Source organism: Oncorhynchus clarkii, chromosome 31 (genome assembly GCF_045791955.1).
Source record: "Oncorhynchus clarkii lewisi isolate Uvic-CL-2024 chromosome 31, UVic_Ocla_1.0, whole genome shotgun sequence".
NCBI lineage: Eukaryota > Metazoa > Chordata > Actinopteri > Salmoniformes > Salmonidae > Oncorhynchus > Oncorhynchus clarkii.
The window spans coordinates 9,075,481-9,094,669 of NC_092177.1; the positions used below are offsets into that span (position 1 = coordinate 9,075,481).

At 42.4% G+C, this 19,189-nt stretch overlaps 1 protein-coding gene across 2 annotated transcripts in view; it reads right to left on the reverse strand.

Moving 5' to 3' along the window:
- Positions 1 to 1,385: 1,385 nt before the first annotated feature.
- Positions 1,386 to 19,189, reverse strand: part of LOC139390505 (gamma-aminobutyric acid receptor subunit beta-2-like) — an 85,365-nt gene continuing 67,561 nt past the window's right edge. The window contains exons 6-10 of one of the 2 annotated variants that reach the window (XM_071137648.1): positions 11,803 to 11,940; positions 11,152 to 11,304; positions 7,167 to 7,411; positions 6,701 to 6,841; positions 1,386 to 3,719 (exon numbers count right to left, since the gene is read on the reverse strand). In XM_071137648.1, coding sequence (XP_070993749.1) covers positions 3,333 to 3,719; positions 6,701 to 6,841; positions 7,167 to 7,411; positions 11,152 to 11,304; positions 11,803 to 11,940 — 1,064 coding nt within the window. In that variant the 3' untranslated portion in view covers positions 1,386 to 3,332. The remainder of the gene's footprint in view (positions 3,720 to 6,700; positions 6,842 to 7,166; positions 7,412 to 11,151; positions 11,305 to 11,802; positions 11,941 to 19,189) is intronic. The other variant, XM_071137649.1, reaches the window with a different exon arrangement.

Consider the following 19,189-nt stretch of genomic DNA (forward strand, 5'->3'; position numbering starts at 1 on the left):
GGTATTGACTGAATAGGCCTGGTATTGACTGAATAGGCCTGGTATTGACTGAATAGGCCTGGTATTCACTGAATAGGCCTGGTATTGACTGAACAGGCCTGGTATTGACTGAATAGGCCTGGTATTCACTGAATAGGCCTGGTATTAACTGAATAGGCCTGGTATTAACTGAATAGGCCTGGGATTGACTGAACAGGCCTGGGATTGACTGAATAGGCCTGGGATTGACTGAACAGGCCTGGGATTGACTGAACAGGCCTGGGATTGACTGAATAGGCCTGGGATTGACTGAATAGGCCTGGTATTGACTGAATAGGCCTGGTATTGACTGAATAGGCCTGGTATTGACTGAATAGGCCTGGGATTGACTGAACAGGCCTGGTATTGACTGAATAGGCCTGGGATTGACTGAACAGGCCTGGGATTGACTGAATAGGCCTGGGATTGACTGAATAGGCCTGGTATTGACTGAATAGGCCTGGTATTGACTGAATAGGCCTGGTATTGACTGAATAGGCCTGGTATTGACTGAATAGGCCTGGGATTGACTGAATAGGCATGGGATTGACTGAATAGGCCTGGGATTGACTGAATAGGCCTGGGATTGACTGAATAGGCCTGGGATTGACTGAATAGACCTGGGATTGAACCAGTTAAAAAAACACCCTCATCCTCCTATTTGTCCCAGCAGTGTAAAGGGGCCTGGTGATCATTAGTCATAATAATAACCACAGTCACTTTTTAAAACATTAACTATTCAGCACTGTTCAACATTAAGTATTTCACAACAGTAGTTGTCATATCAGAAGTAGGGAGGAGAGGGAATGGATGGATCCAGTTCGAGTGGTGGTGGGTGTGGAAGAATGCAGTGAGTGTGTGAGAGGGTGCGGTTGAGTCAGAGGGATCTCTCTATTCTCTACTCTTGGCTTGTTGTGAGTGAGGTTGGGACGGGGAAGGAGGGTTGCCTGTCTGCCCGTCTGTCTGTCAGGCCCGTTGGGCACCCAAGGACAATGGGCAACAGTGAGTCCAGCGAATGTCTGGATGGCTCTCTGCTCTCAATGTCCCCCGTAGCAGGATGGCTGGGGATGGTTGACTGGCTGGAAAGCTGGATGAGGCTCCACACTGAGTTATGACCCAGCCCCACACCATAACAACCCCACTACTACCTGACTGGATGGATGCACTGCTGTATTCTGAACCCATTATAGAGAGAGAGAGAGAGAGAGAGAGAGAGAGAGAGAGAGAGAGAGAGAGAGAGAGAGAGAGAGAGGATTACATCTGCAGCCCTCATTTTCTTGTTTGCCTGTTCCCTCCCAAAGCCTCTATATACATACAGTCTCTCCCAGTCTTGTCATGCATTCGGGAAATGAACTAATATATAGGCTGAATTGAGTTTTAATTTAATTTAGGTACATCTTCATAATGGCTGACAATCAATACACAAGTTATTTACATTAGTCATTATTATGAAATATTACAATTGGAATTTACAGGAACTTTGTAGAAAATATGATGATGATACGTCATGGCAACGTCGTTGATTCATCTTGGGTCCTGTCACAGTCATTTCTGGAGAGAAACAAATGGTTTTGAGCCATGCATAAAAAGACGGATGTTTTATTAGAGTCTGGTAGGTGGTAGTGGTAGAGCTTCAGTTTCCTCGCTGCCAAGTAGCTGCTTTTAAAAGTAGAAAGAAATGGGGAAAAAAAATAAGAAATATAAACAAAGAAAAAACTCCAAGAACAAAGTACAGTGTCAGGAAAAATTATATGTATATTATTTCCTTCAACGAATTTAAGATTTTTTCTTTTTATAATCTGGCCACGGTACATTTTACCTGTTAGTTAGACTGCAAAAAACAACAACAGACCCATTTAAATATATAATTCATTCATAATATTTATACATCTGGCTTTTCATGAATATTTAGTTTATAAAAATGGACCATGTCCTTTACATCATGATTTTTAAAACATTATATCTACAATTCATCAAAACATAAAACCTAATCACAATGGAACGTGTCAAAGTTCTAGAACCAATAAACTCTATTGATATGATTCTGGATTAACTAGATTTATGCAGGAACTTTCATTGCAATGAAAGATGGGCTTAGCTCTCTTGACGTCCATCAGCAATGTAAATAAGCACCCCCTGGGTAATAAATAAATAAAGCCATTCTCACCCCTTAATGCCGCCCACACTGGCAATGCAGAGGCAAGGGTTACACAGTACTGTCTCTCTCTTTTAAACCAGGGCAGTTTGATGTGATGGACTACTAGATTCTGTCAGTACAACAAAGTCAGGTCAAAAACACTTGGCAGGTCAGAGCTTCAAGATCCATGGTCGTACCATACTTTTACATATGAAACCTTCATGGGAACTTCAATGGCCAGAATGGATGATGGGTCTTGATCTCTAGGTTAAAGGTCACGAACCCACAAATTGGCAGGACAGAAACGGCAACACTGAAGACCCATTGGAATGTCCATAGAGAAGAGTGCCCCCTATTGACCATCTGCGGTACTATCACTTACAGTAGCCCATTGTTGTTGGTCCCCAATTGAACCCCAAGCTCAGCCTAAGCTACAGTATGGGGGTGAAAAGAGTTCTGCAGACACTCTTTGCTACACAGAAGAAAAAAGCTCAACTAGTTAAAAACTCAAATGCTTTGTGCTCCATCGATTAGGATGGAGACACAGCAGAAATGAAATAGAAGCATGCTTTTTAAAGAATGTTTTTGTATTACAATAACTACAGGAAAATAGTTTAATCAAGGATGAACCCCTTTAAAACCCTCGAGAAAAGGTTTCCTGGATGCGGATAGCTCGGCTATGAACAAAATACATAGACTAAAACTAAACAAATCCTTAAAGTATATGCAAACACAAGCATAAATATTTGATCCACAGAGAGTTAAGCTACAAATGACAAATATTAGAGTGATATATTGACATTTCTTCAGGATTAGGCACCATGTCTGTCTGTCTTGTCTTTTTAAAATCTCTCCTCTCCTCTGTTGACTTGTCAGTCAGTCATTGGAGGGTATTCCCAGATCAGAAGAGTGTCACGGCAGATAGATGCTGTAGAAGAAGTGTTCGGGTGTAGAGCTCCTTCCTTCCAAAACTATTTTTCTCACATTTCTTTAAAAATGAATCAGCAAAATAATAGGTGCTCTCTCTCTCTCTCTCCCCCTCTCTCTCTCTCTCTCTCTCTGTCTCTCTGTCTCTCTGTCTCTCTGTCTCTCTGTCTGTCTATCTCTCTCTCTCTCTCTCTCTCTCTCTCTCTCTCTCTCTCTCTCTCATCAATGATATCCCTCCATCCATCTCTCCTTAGTGAGCGTAGTAGAGCCAGTAGATCACGTTAAAAAAGGAGAACACGGTAGGGAAGATCATCCTGGACCACTTGTCGATAGAGTTCACATCAGCCAGGTCAGGGATGTTGACCTTGAGCTGCGAGGCCCGTCTCCGTAGGCGGGACTTCTTCTGGGTGGCGTGGCGCTCCAGGGCGCTGTGAGGTCCGCCCCCGTAGTTCTGTCGGGCCATGGCGGCCCTGCGGTACTGCAGCGTGGAGCTGTCGTAGGCCAGCATGGTGTTGCGCGGGTCACCCAGACCCCCAGGGCCCAGGGACCTGGACAGCTCAGGAGGAACACCCCCCATCTCGTTCTTCATCTCCAGGGAACCAAACAGGATGTTGTCATCAGTCAGGGAGGTGGTCATCTATGATAGGAGGACGGGGGGAGGAAGAGGAGGGGCCGTGAGAGGAAGTGAATGTAGGCAAGGTTCATTCGTCACGTATACGTCATCTTCATACGTCATCATAATCTATCCTTACTTAAAATATTTAAAAGATGTCTATATTTACGAAAAGATAAAATGAGGCATGGTTCATAGGTCATCTTATTCTTAAATAATCTATGTTCACTTAAAATACTTAAAAGGTATATTTTTATGGTTAATTAAAAGGCACTATGTGTGTGTGTTTTAATAAGAATGTGTTTTTCCCTTAGTTATTAATTGAGGGGTTCATCACGTACAGTATTGTTCTGTGGTTGTACTAATGGGCCACATTTGATTTACAGTAGCAATGTAGAGCATAGTGTATTTACCATAAAATGTCATATTTAATTCTAGATTATATTTATATAAATCAATTGCTAGTCATTACACATAAGTATATGAAGATACAATATATATATATATATATATATATATATATATATATATATATATATATATATATATATATATATATATATATATATATATATACACACAGTACCCGTCAAAAGTTTGGACACACCTACTCATTCAAGAGTTTTTCTTTATTTTTACTATTCTCTACATTGTAGAATAATACAACTATGAAATAACACATATGGAATCAAGTAGTAACCAAAAAAGTGTTAAACAAATCAAAATATATTTTATATTTGAGATTCTTCAAACTAGCCACCCTTTGCCTTGATGACAGCTTTGCATACTCTTTGCATTCTCTCAACCAGCTTCACGAGGTAGTCACCTGGAATGCATTTAAATTAACAGGCGTGCCTTGTTAAAAGTTAATTTGGGGAATATCTTTCCTTCTTAATGCGTTTCAGCCAATCTGTTTTGTTGTGACAAGGTAGGGATGGTATACAGAAGATGGCCCTATTTGGAAAAAATACCAAGTCCACATTATGGCAACAACAGCTCAAATAAGCAAAGAGAAATGATAGTCCATCATTACTTTAAGATGGTCAGTCAATCCAAAAAAGTTTCTTCAAGTGCAGTCACAAAAACCTTCAAGCGCTATGATGAAACTGTCTCTCATGAGGACCACCACAGGAAAGGAAGAGTTACCTCGGCTGCAGAGGATAAGTTCATTAGTTACCAGCCTCAGAAATTTCAGCCCAAATAAATGCTTCACAGAGTTCAAGTAACCGACACATCTCAACCTCAACTGTTCAGAGGAGACTGTGTAAATCAGGCCGTCATGGTCAAATTGCTGCAAAGAAACTACCACTAAAGGGCACCAATAAGAAGAAGAGACTTGCTTGGGCCAAGAAACATGAGCAATGGACATTAAACCGGTGGGAATCTGTCCTTTGGTCTGATGAGTCCAAATTTGAGATTTTTGGTTTCAACCGCCGTGTCTTATTGAGATGCAGAGTAGGTGAACGGATGATCTCCGCATGTGTGATTCTCACCGTGAAGCATGGAGGAGGCGGTGTGATGGTGTCGGGGTGCTTTGCTGGTGACACTGTCTGTGATTTATGTAGAATTCAAGACACACCTTACCAGCATGGCTACCACAGCATTCTGCAGGAATACACCATCGCATCTGGTTTGCACTCAGTGGGACTGTCATTTGTTTTTCAACAGGACAATGACAAAAAACACCTCTAGGCTGTGTAAGGGCTATTTGACCAAGAAGAAGAGTGATGGAGTGCTGCATCAGATGACCTGTCCTCCACAATCACCTAACCTCAACGCAATTGAGATGGTTTGGGATGAGTTGGACCGCAGAGTGAAGGAAAAGCAGCCAACAAGTGCTCAGCATATGTGGGAACTCCTTCAAGATGGTTGGAAAAGCGTTCCAGGTGAAGCTGGTTGAGAGAATGTCAAAGCTGTGCAAAGCTGTCATCAAGGCAAAGGCTTGGCTACTTTGAAGAATTGTTGGTTACTACATGATTCCATGTGTTATTTCATTGTTTTGATGTCTTCATTATTATTCTACAATGTAGAAAATAGTAAAAAATAAAGAAAAACTCTTGAATGAGTAGGTGTGTCCAAACTTTTGACTGGTACTGTATGTATGTATATAAATACAAATCAACAGTTTCTCATGGAGAAATCATCTTCATTGTCATGTCAGAATTTCAGCCAGCATGTGGTTAACATTCTGTCTAGTCAGAACAAGACAAACCAAGTAAACAAACAACGTAAACAAAAGGAAGAAATGTGAGAGGATAAAAGGTTGAGAGAAATAGTAATAAGGAAATATTGCAAAGATGAAGGAGAGGTTAAGGTTGATATTTCAGGGGTCAAAGGTAGGTTTAGGTTGGGAGAGACGTTGTGAACACTGAGGAAGTGGATCGGATCAGAAGTTTCTTCATCCATAGCCTGACTTCTGAAGCAAACAAAACATCTCTAACTAAAAAAAGATTTTCAAACTTATTAGTTGAAAAAACTAATTCTCAATGATATCTGTTGTTTGTACTCTGTTGTACTCAAGGCCACTCAGTTGGACAAAACTCAGAGTGAGAAATAAACGTCTCTCTTTTTCTTCTCTGTTAGGCTGAGCGATAATATGCCACTAACCATCTCATTTCCATTCAATTGACCATTTTTCTGACACACCAATATTAACTTTGGAGTAGCTTGCAATTACAACCAGCATTTCCTGTCCCTTCATTTTTTAGGTTTCCCATCAATTTAAGGTGTATAATATTTTGACTGAGATGTAGGCTGCGTCCCAAACACTGTAATTTACTTAACAATGACGTTGACGTGTTTGTCAGGAAAATGCATGAAGAGCAAATCAAGAGAAGGGAAAAAAACACAATGGTGGGAAGTGATGATTAAAGTTTCCTTTAAAAATCTATAGAATCAAATTAAAGAAATGCACAAAAAATACTACAGCATTTTCCTCTGATCGGGGGAGTTGATTCAGATTGATGACATTTGTTAAAGTTTTGACTTTCAAAACCTTCCAGTACCTTATTTCTTTGCTCGCCTAGTCCTAATGCGGCATCGTCCACAAAGATGGGATCCCACATCGTGTCATACGCGTCAATTTCCCTCTGTTTCATTCTGGCATACAGAGCATCATCTCTCTGAACTACATTTCCCACCATCCACTGCAAGCATACAAAATCAGCACTGTTACCATGGAGAAATCGCAGCTTGCTGTCAGATGTTGTCAGATCCTGGTCTAACTATTAAAGATGTATTTTCATTGAACTGTGGTTGATAGATACACATGGCTACACCAATGGGACAGGGAGGTGTAGTTGAGCCCTAGTAAAGGACATCAAGTCAACAGTTGATCACAGAAGCATCACATAGACCTTGAGAGAAAGAATAGCCTGTGTTCTCCAACTGCATCCGACACCACATTACACCATCAACACAACCTCTCTAGAACAATCTGTCCCTACTCCCTTCCTATCCGGAGACACCTACCTTATTGGGATCGGGTCGGAGTTTCTCGTTGTTGACGACGGCTAGTTTCTCGGCGGCCCTCTTCTGCCTCTGGGGCCCCCGTCCGAAGAAGATGTAGTTGACGAAGGCGTACTCCAGCAGGGCCAGGAAGACGAACACGAAGCAGCCCATCAGGTACATGTCTATGGCCTTGACGTAGGGGATCTTAGGGAGCGTCTCTCTCAGATGGGTGTTGATGGTGGTCATGGTCAACACCGTGGTGATACCTGGAGATCACATTTTACCTTTACAATCACTGCAATCACCAAAATAATGGATCAATTATTGTGTCAGGTGTGTTTCAGGTGTGTTTCAGGTGTGTGTCAGGTGTGTCGGGTGTGTGTCAGGTGTGTCTCAGGTGTCTCAGGTGTGTCTCAGGTGTGTGTCAGGTGTATCGGGTGTGTGTCAGGTGTGTCTCAGGTGTGTCTCAGGTGTGTCTCAGGTGTGTGTCAGGTGTGTCAGGTGTGTGTCAAGTGTGTGCCAGGTGTGTGTCAGGTGTGTCTCAGGTTTGTGTCAGGTGTGTCTCAGGTGTGTGTCAGGTGTGTCTCAGGTGTGTGTCAGGTGTGTCTCAGGTGTGTCTCAGGTGTGTGTCAGGTGTGTGTCAGGTGTGTGTCAGGTGTGTCTCAGCAGTGTCTCAGGTTTGTCTAGTGTGTCTCAGGTGTGTGTCAGGTGTGTGTCAGGTGTGTCTCAGGTGTGTCTCAGGTGTGTCTCAGGTGTGTGTCGGGTGTGTGTCAGGTGTGCGTCAGATGTGTTAGGTGTGTCTCAGGTGTGTCTCAGGTGTGTCTCAGGTGTGTGTCAGGTGTGTCTCAGGTGTGTGTCAGGTGTGTGTCAGGTGTGTCTCAGGTGTGTGTCGGGTGTGTGTCAGGTGTCTCAGGTGTGTCTCAGGTGTGACTCAGGTGTGTGTCAGGTGTGTCTCAGGTGTCTCAGATGTGTGTCAGGTGTGTCTCAGGTATGTCTCAGGTGTGTGTCAGGTGTGTCTCAGATGTGTGTCAGGTGTGTCTCAGGTATGTCTCAGATGTGTGTCAGGTGTGTCTCAGGTGTGTCTCAGGTGTGTGTCAGGTGTGTCTCAGGTGTTTCAGTTGTGTCTCAGGTGTATCTCAGGTGTGTCTCAGGTGTGTCTCAGGTGTGTGTCAGGTGTGTGTCAGGTGTGTGTCAGGTGTGTCTCAGGTGTGTGTCAGGTGTGTCTCAGGTGTGTGTCTCAGGTTTGTCTCAGGTGTGTGTCAGGTGTGTCTCAGGTGTGTGTCAGGTGTGTAATCAGGTGTGTCTCGGGTGTGTGTCAGGTGTGTGTCAGGTGTGTCTCAGGTGTTTGTCAGGTGTGTGTCAGGTGTGTGTGTCTCAGGTGTGTGTCAGGTGTTCAAAGGAGTCTAAATCAGCTACAGTTTCTATCTGATTATATTTGTGATAACGGACCAGAATAACCCTGTGTCCTCCTGGTACAGGGTCGGGAACTAGCCAACTGTGACATGAGTAGTAAACAAGCGCATAGTAGAGCAGTAGTTTGGCACCTTTATAGACCTAATGAACCCATACGGACATATAGATCCTCATTCTACAGAGTTAATGAACCCATACATGCATATAGATCCTCATTCTACAGACCTAATGAACCCATATAGACATTTAGATCCTCATTCTACAGACCTAATGAACCCATATGTGTGTGTGTATGTGTTCATATGTGTGTGTGTGTGTATGAGTTCATATGTGTGTGTGTATGTGTTCATATGTGTGTGTGTGTATGTGTTCATATGTGTGTGTGTGTGTGTTTGCGTGCATGCCTACGTGCGTGCGTCTATGTGTGCACACGTGTGTATCTGAGCATTGGGTTTCTGTTCAAATTCCAGGGGACCAACCACATGTTTCAGGAAGTTACAGACCCCGTGTCTGTAGATATAAGAAGCAGCCCAGTGTTAGGCCCTTTAACCATCTGGGAGGTGTCCCAAAAGACACTCTATTCCCCACATAGTGCACTACTTTTTCTAATCAGATCCCAATGGGGGTTCTGGTCAAAAGTTAAGCAACATGTAGGGAATAGGGTGTAATTTGGTACGCAGTCCTGGTATTAGTCACGACACGATTCACCTGTGTATATTAGAACAATACACCCACTGTGTTTCATACTCTAGTCATCTGTGTTATTAGACCAATACACTCACTGTGTTTCATACTCTAGTCATCTGTGTTATTAGACCAATACACCCACTGTGTTTGATACATTAGTCACCTGTGTTATTAGACCAATACACCCACTGTGTTTCATACTCTAGTCAGCTGTGTATATTAGACCAATACACCCACTGTGTTTCATACTCTAGTCATCTGTGTTATTAGACCAATACACCCACTGTGTTTGATACATTAGTCACCTGTGTATATTAGACCAATACACCCACTATGTTTCATACTCTAGTCATCTGTGTTATTAGACCAATACACCCACTGTTTGATTCGTTAGTCATCTGTGTTATTAGAGGCGCTCATTAGGACAATAAAGGGTCAATAACAGACACAGGTCAATGGACTGAGACGCTCATTAGAACCTTATCCTCATCAAGTACATGACATCATTTTCGGCCAATAATCTAGGTTACTGTATCACAAGTCATTCACAGTACGAACATGATTGTTATTAGGATCAAGGTGCAAAGGATCTATCTAACTGCAATCGTAGCTGGTTTAGGGCAGAATATGAATGCTTCTATTCTTTCTTTCTTAAGTCACCTATGAACAACAACGTATGTTCAAACACTATGACAACAACGCATGTTATAACACTATGACAACAACGCATGTTCTAACACTATGACAACAACGCATGTTATAACACTATGACAACAACGTATGTTATAACACTATGACAACAACGCATGTTATAACACTATGACAACAACGTATGTTATAACACTATGACAACAACGCATGTTATAACACTATGACAACAACGTATGTTATAACACTATGACAACAACGCATGTTATAACACTATGACAACAACGCATGTTATAACACTATGACAACAACGTATGTTATAACACTATGACAACAATGTATGTTCTAACACTATGACAACAACGCATGTTATAACACTATGACAACAACGTATGTTATAACACTATGACAACAACGCATGTTATAACACTATGACAACAACGTATGTTATAACACTATGACAACAACGCATGTTATAACACTATGACAACAACGTATGTTATAACACTATGACAACAACGCATGTTCTAACACTATGACAACAACGTATGTTATAACACTATGACAACAACGCATGTTATAACACTATGACAACAACGCATGTTATAACACTATGACAACAACGTATGTTATAACACTATGACAACAATGTATGTTCTAACACTATGACAACAACGCATGTTCTAACACTATGACAACAACGCATGTTATAACACTATGACAACAACACATGTTCAAACACTATGACAACAACGCATGTTATAACACTATGACAACAACGTATGTTCAAACACTATGACAACAACGCATGTTCAAACACTATGACAACAACGCATGTTATAACACTATGACAACAATGCATGTTCAAACACTATGACAACAACGTATGTTATAACACTATGACAACAACGCATGTTATAACACTATGACAACAACGCATGTTATAACACTATGACAACAACGTATGTTCAAACACTATGACAACAACGTATGTTCTAACACTATGACAACAACGCATGTTATAACACTATGACAACAACGTATGTTCAAACACTATGACAAAAACGTATGTTATAACGCTATGACAACAACGCATGTTCAAACACTATGACAACAACGCATGTTATAACACTATGACAACAACGTTTGTAAACATCGTTATATAATGTATAAGTTTAATTTGATTTACGGATTGATTGGTTGATTGACTGATGAAATCTTGATAACTTTATTGATGGAATTCGATGGGCAGTCTTACCCAGGGCCACTCTGGCAGCGGAGGCATCATAGTTGATCCAGAAGGAGACCCAAGACAGGATGGTGATCAGGATAGAGGGCATGTAGGTCTGGAGGATAAAGTAGCCGATGTTCCTCTTCAGCTTGAAGCTCAGAGACAGACGTGGGTAGGAACCTGCGTTGAAGGAAAACAGACAGAACTGTATTTATTTTATTTTGCTTTATTAAACCAGGTAAACCATTAAGAATACATTGTCTTTTACAAATAATGACCTGAAGTGGAGGGATCAGAACTGAAGAAGCAGAGAAGGGTGATATACGGAACATCTGTGGATCACCCCCTGAAAAACTACTCTATAGCCATAGACATACAGTACCTACTCATTCCAGGGGTTTCCTTTATTTTTACTATTTTCTACATTATAGAATAATAGTGAAGACATCAAAACTATGAAATAACACATATGGAATCATGTAGTAACCAAAATGGTGTAACCAAATCAAAATATATTTTAGATTTTAGATTTTTCAAAGTAGCCACCCTTTGCCTTTTGACAGCTTATCACACTCTTGGCATTCTCTCAACCAGCAATCATGAGGAATGCTTTTCCAACAGTCTTTAAAGAGTTCCCACATACGCTACATAGGTATCAAAATGGCCACCACTGTGTACCTGTAGAGAAGACTACATTCTTGGAGACCAGTTTGTAGTCCACGATGGAGAACTGAGGCAGCTCTATTCTCTCCACCCCAGACACAGCTCCATCTCCCCCTCGCCAGTAGAACTCAATGTCATCAGTGGTGTAGCCATCTGCAATATGTCGAAGATAAACACACAACGCAGAGACAGAGGACGAGAGGTCAAAAGGACGATAAGTCAATAGAGTAATAACGATCAATGGAAATAGTGTTTTTTCTGTAATAGGGAATTATTGATCCATGGTTCAGAGACATGGGAGGAATATGTCTTCTGAAATAGGATACTAGTTATGTGACGATTGGCTAGTTTTATTGCAAGGAATTCGAAATTGGTCAACCATAGGCTAGGGCTGGGTTATAAAACTACATGTTCCTTTGTTCTGGAGAGAGAATCACTGAGAGAGATTCACTGGAGAGAATCACTGGAGAGAATCACTGAGAGAGAATCACTGGAGAGAATCACTGAGAGACAATCACTGAGAGAGAATCACTGAGAGAGAATCACTGGAGAGAATCACTGAGAGAGAATCACTGAGAGAAAATCACTGAGAGAGAATCACTGGAGAGAATCACTGGAGAGAATCACTGGAGAGAATCACTGAGAGAGAATCACTGGAGAGAATCACTGAGAGAGAATCACTGAGAGAGAATCACTGGAGAGAATCACTGGAGAGAATCACTGAGAGAGAATCACTGGAGAGAATCACTGAGAGAGAATCACTGAGAGAGAATCACTGAGAGAGAATCACTGGAGAGAATCACTGAGCGAATCATGGAGAGAGAATCACTGGAGAGAATCACTGAGAGAGAACCACTTGAGAGAATCACTGAGAGAATCACTCAGAGAGAATCACTGGAGAGAATCACTGAGAGAGAATCACTGAGAGAATCACTGAGAGAATCACTGAGAGAGAATCACTGAGAAAGAACCACAGGAAAGAGCATCACTGAGGACAGGTGAGAATGACCATCTACCTCCCTGTATGACGTGTCCTCTTTGAATAAACCTATTTTCCTCCCCCAGATTTGCTTTAGAGTTTGTGTTATTGAAGAATAAGATAAATTGCTAACAACAGATACTGGAGATTCAGAACACACACCACACTAACACAGAGTGCCAGAATGGTAGGAATGGCTGTGGCCTGTCAAACGGCAGGGACGCTCTCACACACGTTGAGCAGACAACAGTTCCTCAAAGATTATATTCTTGTTCCTGCAATGCTTACTATTTATATCAACAATGTATATTCTGGTGTGTCAAATGTTACTGGAGAACATAATGTTAGGTTTAATATTAAATACAATTATAAATGGAGATTTCAAAGAACATTTCAGGGGACCAAAAATGGTTAGCTAACTGGGTGCATCCTCTGTTCAGCTTACATGGATGAAGCCCCATGCAGCAACTCATGGACCCTTCTGTTGTGATAACCCTTCTGCTGTGATAACCCTTCTGTTGTGATAACCCTTCTGTTGTGATAACCCTTCTGTTGTGATAACGCTCTCTCTCTACCCCTCTCTCTCTACCTCCTCTCTCTCTATCCCTCTCTCTCTATCCCTCTCCCCCTCTCTCTCTACCCCCTCTCTCTCTACCCCCTCTCTCTCTATACCCCTCTCTATCTACCCCCTCTCTCTCTACCCTGCTCTCTCTATCCCTCTCCCTCTCTCTCTACCCCTCTCTCTCTACCCCCTCTCTCTTACCCCTCTCCCTCTCTCTCTACCCCCTCTCTCTCTACCCCCTCTCTCTCTCTCTACCCCATCTCCCCCTCTCTCTCTCCCTCTCTCTACCTCCTCTCCCCCTCTCCCTCTCTCTCTACCCCCTCCCTCTCTACCCATCTCTCTCTACCCCCTCTCTCTCTACCCCTCTCTCTCTATCCCTATCCCTCTCTCTCTACCCCTCTCTCTCTACCCCCTCTCTCTCTACCCCTCTCTCTCTACCCCCTCTCTCTCTACCCCTTTCCCTCTCTTTCTACCTACCACTCTCTCTCTACCCCCTCTCTCTCTACCCCCCGCCCCTCTCTCTCTCTCTCTCTCTCTCTCTCTCTCTACCCCATCTCCATCTCTCTCTCCCTCTCTCTACCTCCTCTCCCCCTCTCCCTCTCTCTCTACCCCCTCTCCCCCTCTATCTCTCTACCCCGTCTACCTCTCTCTCTATATCTCCCCCTCTCCCCCCTCTCTCTCTCCATCTACCCTCTCTGCCCCACTCTCTCTCTCTCGCTCGCTCTACACCATCTCTCTCTCTCTCTCATCTATCTCTCTCTCCCTCACTCTCTAACCGCTCTCTCCTCTCTCTCTCAGTCTCCCCCCCCCCCTCTCTCTCTCTATCTCCCCTCGCTCAATTCAATTCAATTGACGTTATTGACATGGCAAATACATTATTACTTACATTGTCAAAGTATACATATAAAAATATGTAAAATATATATATATATATATATATATATTTATATATTTTAAAATATATATATTTATATATAAATAAATGGTAGGACTAACAGCAATAATAATAGTAGTAGTGGCCATGGGATTACCATTAACAGCAACTACAACAACAATATTAATGACAACAACAATACATTAAAGCAATGGTAGTGGACCAGTGTCAACATGACTGAGAAGACACATGACATGGTATGAAAGACAACCCTAACCCTCTCTCTCTCTCTCTCTCTCTCTCTCTCTCTGTGTGTCTCTCTCCATATATCTCTCCCTCTCTCTCTTCTTCTCTCTCTCTCACTCTGTCTTACCAGTGTCTCTCTTTCTCTTTCTCTCTCTACCCCCCCTCTCTCTCTGTCTCTTTTTATCTCTATCCCTCTCTCTCCATATATCTCTGCCTCTCTCTCTACCCCCTCTCTCTTTCTATCCCTCTCTCTCTCCATATATCTCTGCCTCTCTCTCTACCCACCTCTCTATCTCTCTCTCTTTCTATTCCTCTCTCTCTCCATATATCTCTGCCTCTCTCTCTCTACCCACCTCTCTATCTCTCTCTCTCTCTTTCCTTCTCTGTGTACCACTTCCTCTGCTTGCCACTCATAATAAGAGGCAGTGACCTATTTAGATGCAATGAATAATTAAACTCTCAGCCTTTGATTTCTGAAAAATGAAGACATAATTCTCCCACTGCCTCGCTCTGACCCAGGATAGATGGCTAGATAGGAGTGGTGAGAAGATTAAGGACACTATAGCTGGTCATTGTATTGGTGTGGCCAGTCAGTCAGTGAGACATCTATTACTAACGGTGACGTACGGATGAAGAATCAGATACTATAGAAACACTACCACTATTAAAATACAGCCTATCCCACTTCTGACACCAATGTAGCTAGTCATTGTTTTGGTGTGTCTATCATTGATATTTGTAATGTCTAGTCTGACAGTTATGGCACAGATAGGACAGAATAAAAACTACCAGTATCAAACGACAACCCAGCCCAAGCCAAAAACATAGTACTATACCTAATCCCTGTATAAAAGTATGTAGCATCAACTGATATAATCCACGCAGCACCAACTGATATAATCCACGCAGCACCAACTGATATAATCCACGCAGCACCAACTGATATAATCCACGCAGCACCAACTGATATAATCCACGCAGCACCAACTGATATAATCCACGCAGCACCAACTGATATAATCCACGCAGCACCAACTGATATAATCCAAGCAGCACCAACTGATATAATCCAAGCAGCATCAACTGATATAATCCACGCAGGACCAACTGAGATAATCCACGCAGCACCAATTGATATAATCCACGCAGCACCAATTGATATAATCCACGCAGCACCAACTACAGTCCAATACTACTATGCAGTAGGAACTGTCTGTCCAGTTTATCCACAGTACCAGTACAACAACCCAGTATCACTCCAGTCAGCACCAGCCACCATGCTGTGGGATCTAATGTGTTGTTTCACACCTGCTTCAACACCTGCATCGCATTTATAACTGTCTCTCTAGTGTTAGTTCCCTTACATTTATACCTGTCTCTCTAGTGTTAGTTCCCTTACATTTATACCTGTCTCTCTAGTGTTAGTTCCCTTACATTTATACCTGTCTCTCTAGTGTTAGTTCCCTTACATTTATAACTGTCTCTCTAGTGTTAGTTCCCTTACATGTATAACTTTAGTGTTAGTTTCCTTATATCTATAACTGTCTCTAGTGTTAGTTTCCTTACATTTATAACTGTCTCTCTAGTGTTAGTTCCCTTACATTTATACCTGTCTCTCTATTGTTAGTTTCCTCACATTTATACCTGTCTCTTTAGTGTTAGTTTCCTTATATCTATAACTGTCTCTAGTGTTAGTTCCCTTACATTTATAACTGTCTCTCTAGTGTTAGTTCCCTTACATTTATAACTTTAGTGTTAGTTTCCTTACATTTAGTTTCCTTACACGTGCTTCTCCACCTGCATTGCTTGCTGTTTGGGGTTTTAGGCTGGTTTTCTGTACAGCACTTTGAGATATCAGCTGATGTAAGAAGGGCTTTATAAATACATTTGATTGATTGATTGACTTCCGATCAACAGAGTGTGGACAGGGCCAGCCAAGAGACTATGAGGCTGGGGAGGGGAGGACGGCTTGTCGGCCGTGTGTGTGTGTGCGTACGTTTGTAGATGTGTGTGTGCATGATTTGCATTTATTTGTGTTAGTGATGCCCCGGTTAACTCATAACGGGTAGGTTGAAGGTTATGAAATATTGTATGGATGAAGGGCAGGTGGCAGGTCGAACAAAGTGAAAACAATACCTGCAAAAACATCTAGAAATTTTTCATTCTCGTGCAATTTAAATCTATAGGCTACATTGAGGTTTTTATTTCAGGTTATCTGGCATTGGTGCCTAAAGCCTAAGACTTAGTGCCGAACTGTATGCTGTACGCCAAAATAGCCTGCATTTCAATCACATTTCAATTAACTTCAATCCACAGAGGCAAAAAAAAAGACAATGATGGAGTTTAAGTCAATAAGATAAAAATATATATATTTTTTAAAAGCTGTGAAAAGGAGAGTTGAAAGTAAAGGGAAGGGAGAGCCAGAACAGTGGAGAGTCAGAACAGTGGAGAGTCAGAACAGTGGAGAGTCAGAACAGTGGAGAGGATGATAGCAGTGGAGAGTCAGAACAGTGGAGAGGATGATAGCAGTGGAGAGTCAGAACAGTGGAGAGGATGATAGCAGTGGAGAGCCAGAACAGTGGAGAGGATGATAGCAGTGGAGAGTCAGAACAGTGGAGAGCCAGAACAGTGGAGAGGATGATAGCAATGGAGAGCCAGAACAGTGGAGAGGATGATAGAGTGGAGAGCCAGAACAGTGGAGAGTCAGAACAGTGGAGAGTCAGAACAGTGGAGAGTCAGAACAGTGGAGAGGATGATAGCAGTGGAGAGTCAGAACAGTGGAGAGGATGATAGCAGTGGAGAGTCAGAACAGTGGAGAGGATGATAGCAGTGGAGAGCCAGAACAGTGGAGAGGATGATAGCAGTGGAGAGTCAGAACAGTGGAGAGCCAGAACAGTGGAGAGGATGATAGCAATGGAGAGCCAGAACAGTGGAGAGGATGATAGAGTGGAGAGCCAGAACAGTGGAGAGGATGATAGCAGTGGAGAGTCAGAACAGTGGAGAGCCAGAACAGTGGAGAGGATGATAGCAGTGGAGAGCCAGAACAGTGGAGAGGATGATAGCAGTGGAGAGCCAGAACAGTGGAGAGGATGATAGCAGTGGAGAGGATGATAGCAGTGGAGAGTCAGAACAGTGGAGAGGATGATAGCAGTGGAGAGTCAGAACAGTGGAGAGCCAGAACAGTGGAGAGGATGATAGCAATGGAGAGCCAGAACAGTGGAGAGGATGATAGCAGTGGAGAGCCAGAACAGTGGAGAGTCAGAACAGTGGAGAGTCAGAACAGTGGAGAGCCAGAACAGTGGAGAGTCAGAACAGTGGAGAGGATGATAGTAGTGGAGAGCCAGAACAGTGGAGAGGATGATAGCAGTGGAGAGTCAGAACAGTGGAGAGCCAGAACAGTGGAGAGGATGATAGCAGTGGAGAGCCAGAACAGTGGAGAGGATGATAGCAGTGGAGAGCCAGAAGAGTGGAGAGTCAGAACAGTGGAGAGTCAGAACAGTGGAGAGGATGATAGCAGTGGAGAGCCAGAACAGTGGAGAGCCAGAACAGTGGAGAGGATGATAGCAGTGGAGAGTCAGAACAGTGGAGAGCCAGAACAGTGGAGAGAATGATAGCAGTGGAGAGCCAGAACAGTGGAGAGTCAGAACAGTGGAGAGCCAGAACAGTGGAGAGCCAGAACAGTGGAGAGCCAGAACAGTGGAGAGTCAGAACAATGGAGAGTCAGAACAGTGGAGAGCCAGAACAGTGGAGAGTCAGAACAGTGGAGAGTCAGAACAGTGGAGAGTCAGAACAGTGGAGAGCCAGAACAGTGGAGAGGATGATAGCAGTGTGGAGAGTCAGAACAGTGGAGAGCCAGAACAGTGGAGAGTCAGAACAGTGGAGAGTCAGAACAGTGGAGAGTCAGAACAGTGGAGAGTCAGAACAGTGGAGAGGATGATAGCAGTGTCGGCTACGTTATGTGTGATGATTGTGAGGAGCTATTTAAATTCAACAGTATCAATTTAAATTCAACAGTAGCTATTTAAATTCAACAGTAGCTATTTAAATTCAACAGTAGCTATTTAAATTCAACAGTAGCTATTTAAATTCAACAGTAGTTATTTAAATTCAACAGTAGTTATTTAAATTCAACAGTAGCTATTTAAATTCAACAGTAGCTATTTCAATTCAACAGTAGCTATTTCAATTCAACAGTAGCTATTTCAATTCAACAGTAGCAAGGTGGGGATTTCAAACAGGGCTAGGGCAAGTCACTGACTGTAAGCCTATAACCTCTCACCTTGCCTTAATATGAACTGCTTCTGAATTAACTATTTGACTGGGGAACAGGAATGGTGAAATATGATCTATTTCTTTCAGCATCTTAAGAGAATGTCAATGTGTAGTTAGGGACCATCTGTAAAGATACTATCTTTATCAGCATCATAAAATCTGCTAGTTCTTCAACCACATAAAATATGCATCCAAGCCAAACTGAAATCTCATCAGCAACATGTTGGGTTGTTATCACAGCTTTCTATTTCCTTATGACTGGTCAAACTGATGTTGATTTTTTTTTTTTTTTGTTATTGCATTTTCTCCCTGGTCCCTAAATATCTTGGAGCTACAAAAGAAGCTGAGATGACAGCGAAAACTTTACCCATGTCAAGTAGATTGAAGCATTCATTCTATCTATTACATTATTCTGTTGAGCCAGGGTTTATTTAAGCAATACGGCCCGAGGGGGTGCGGTATATGGCCA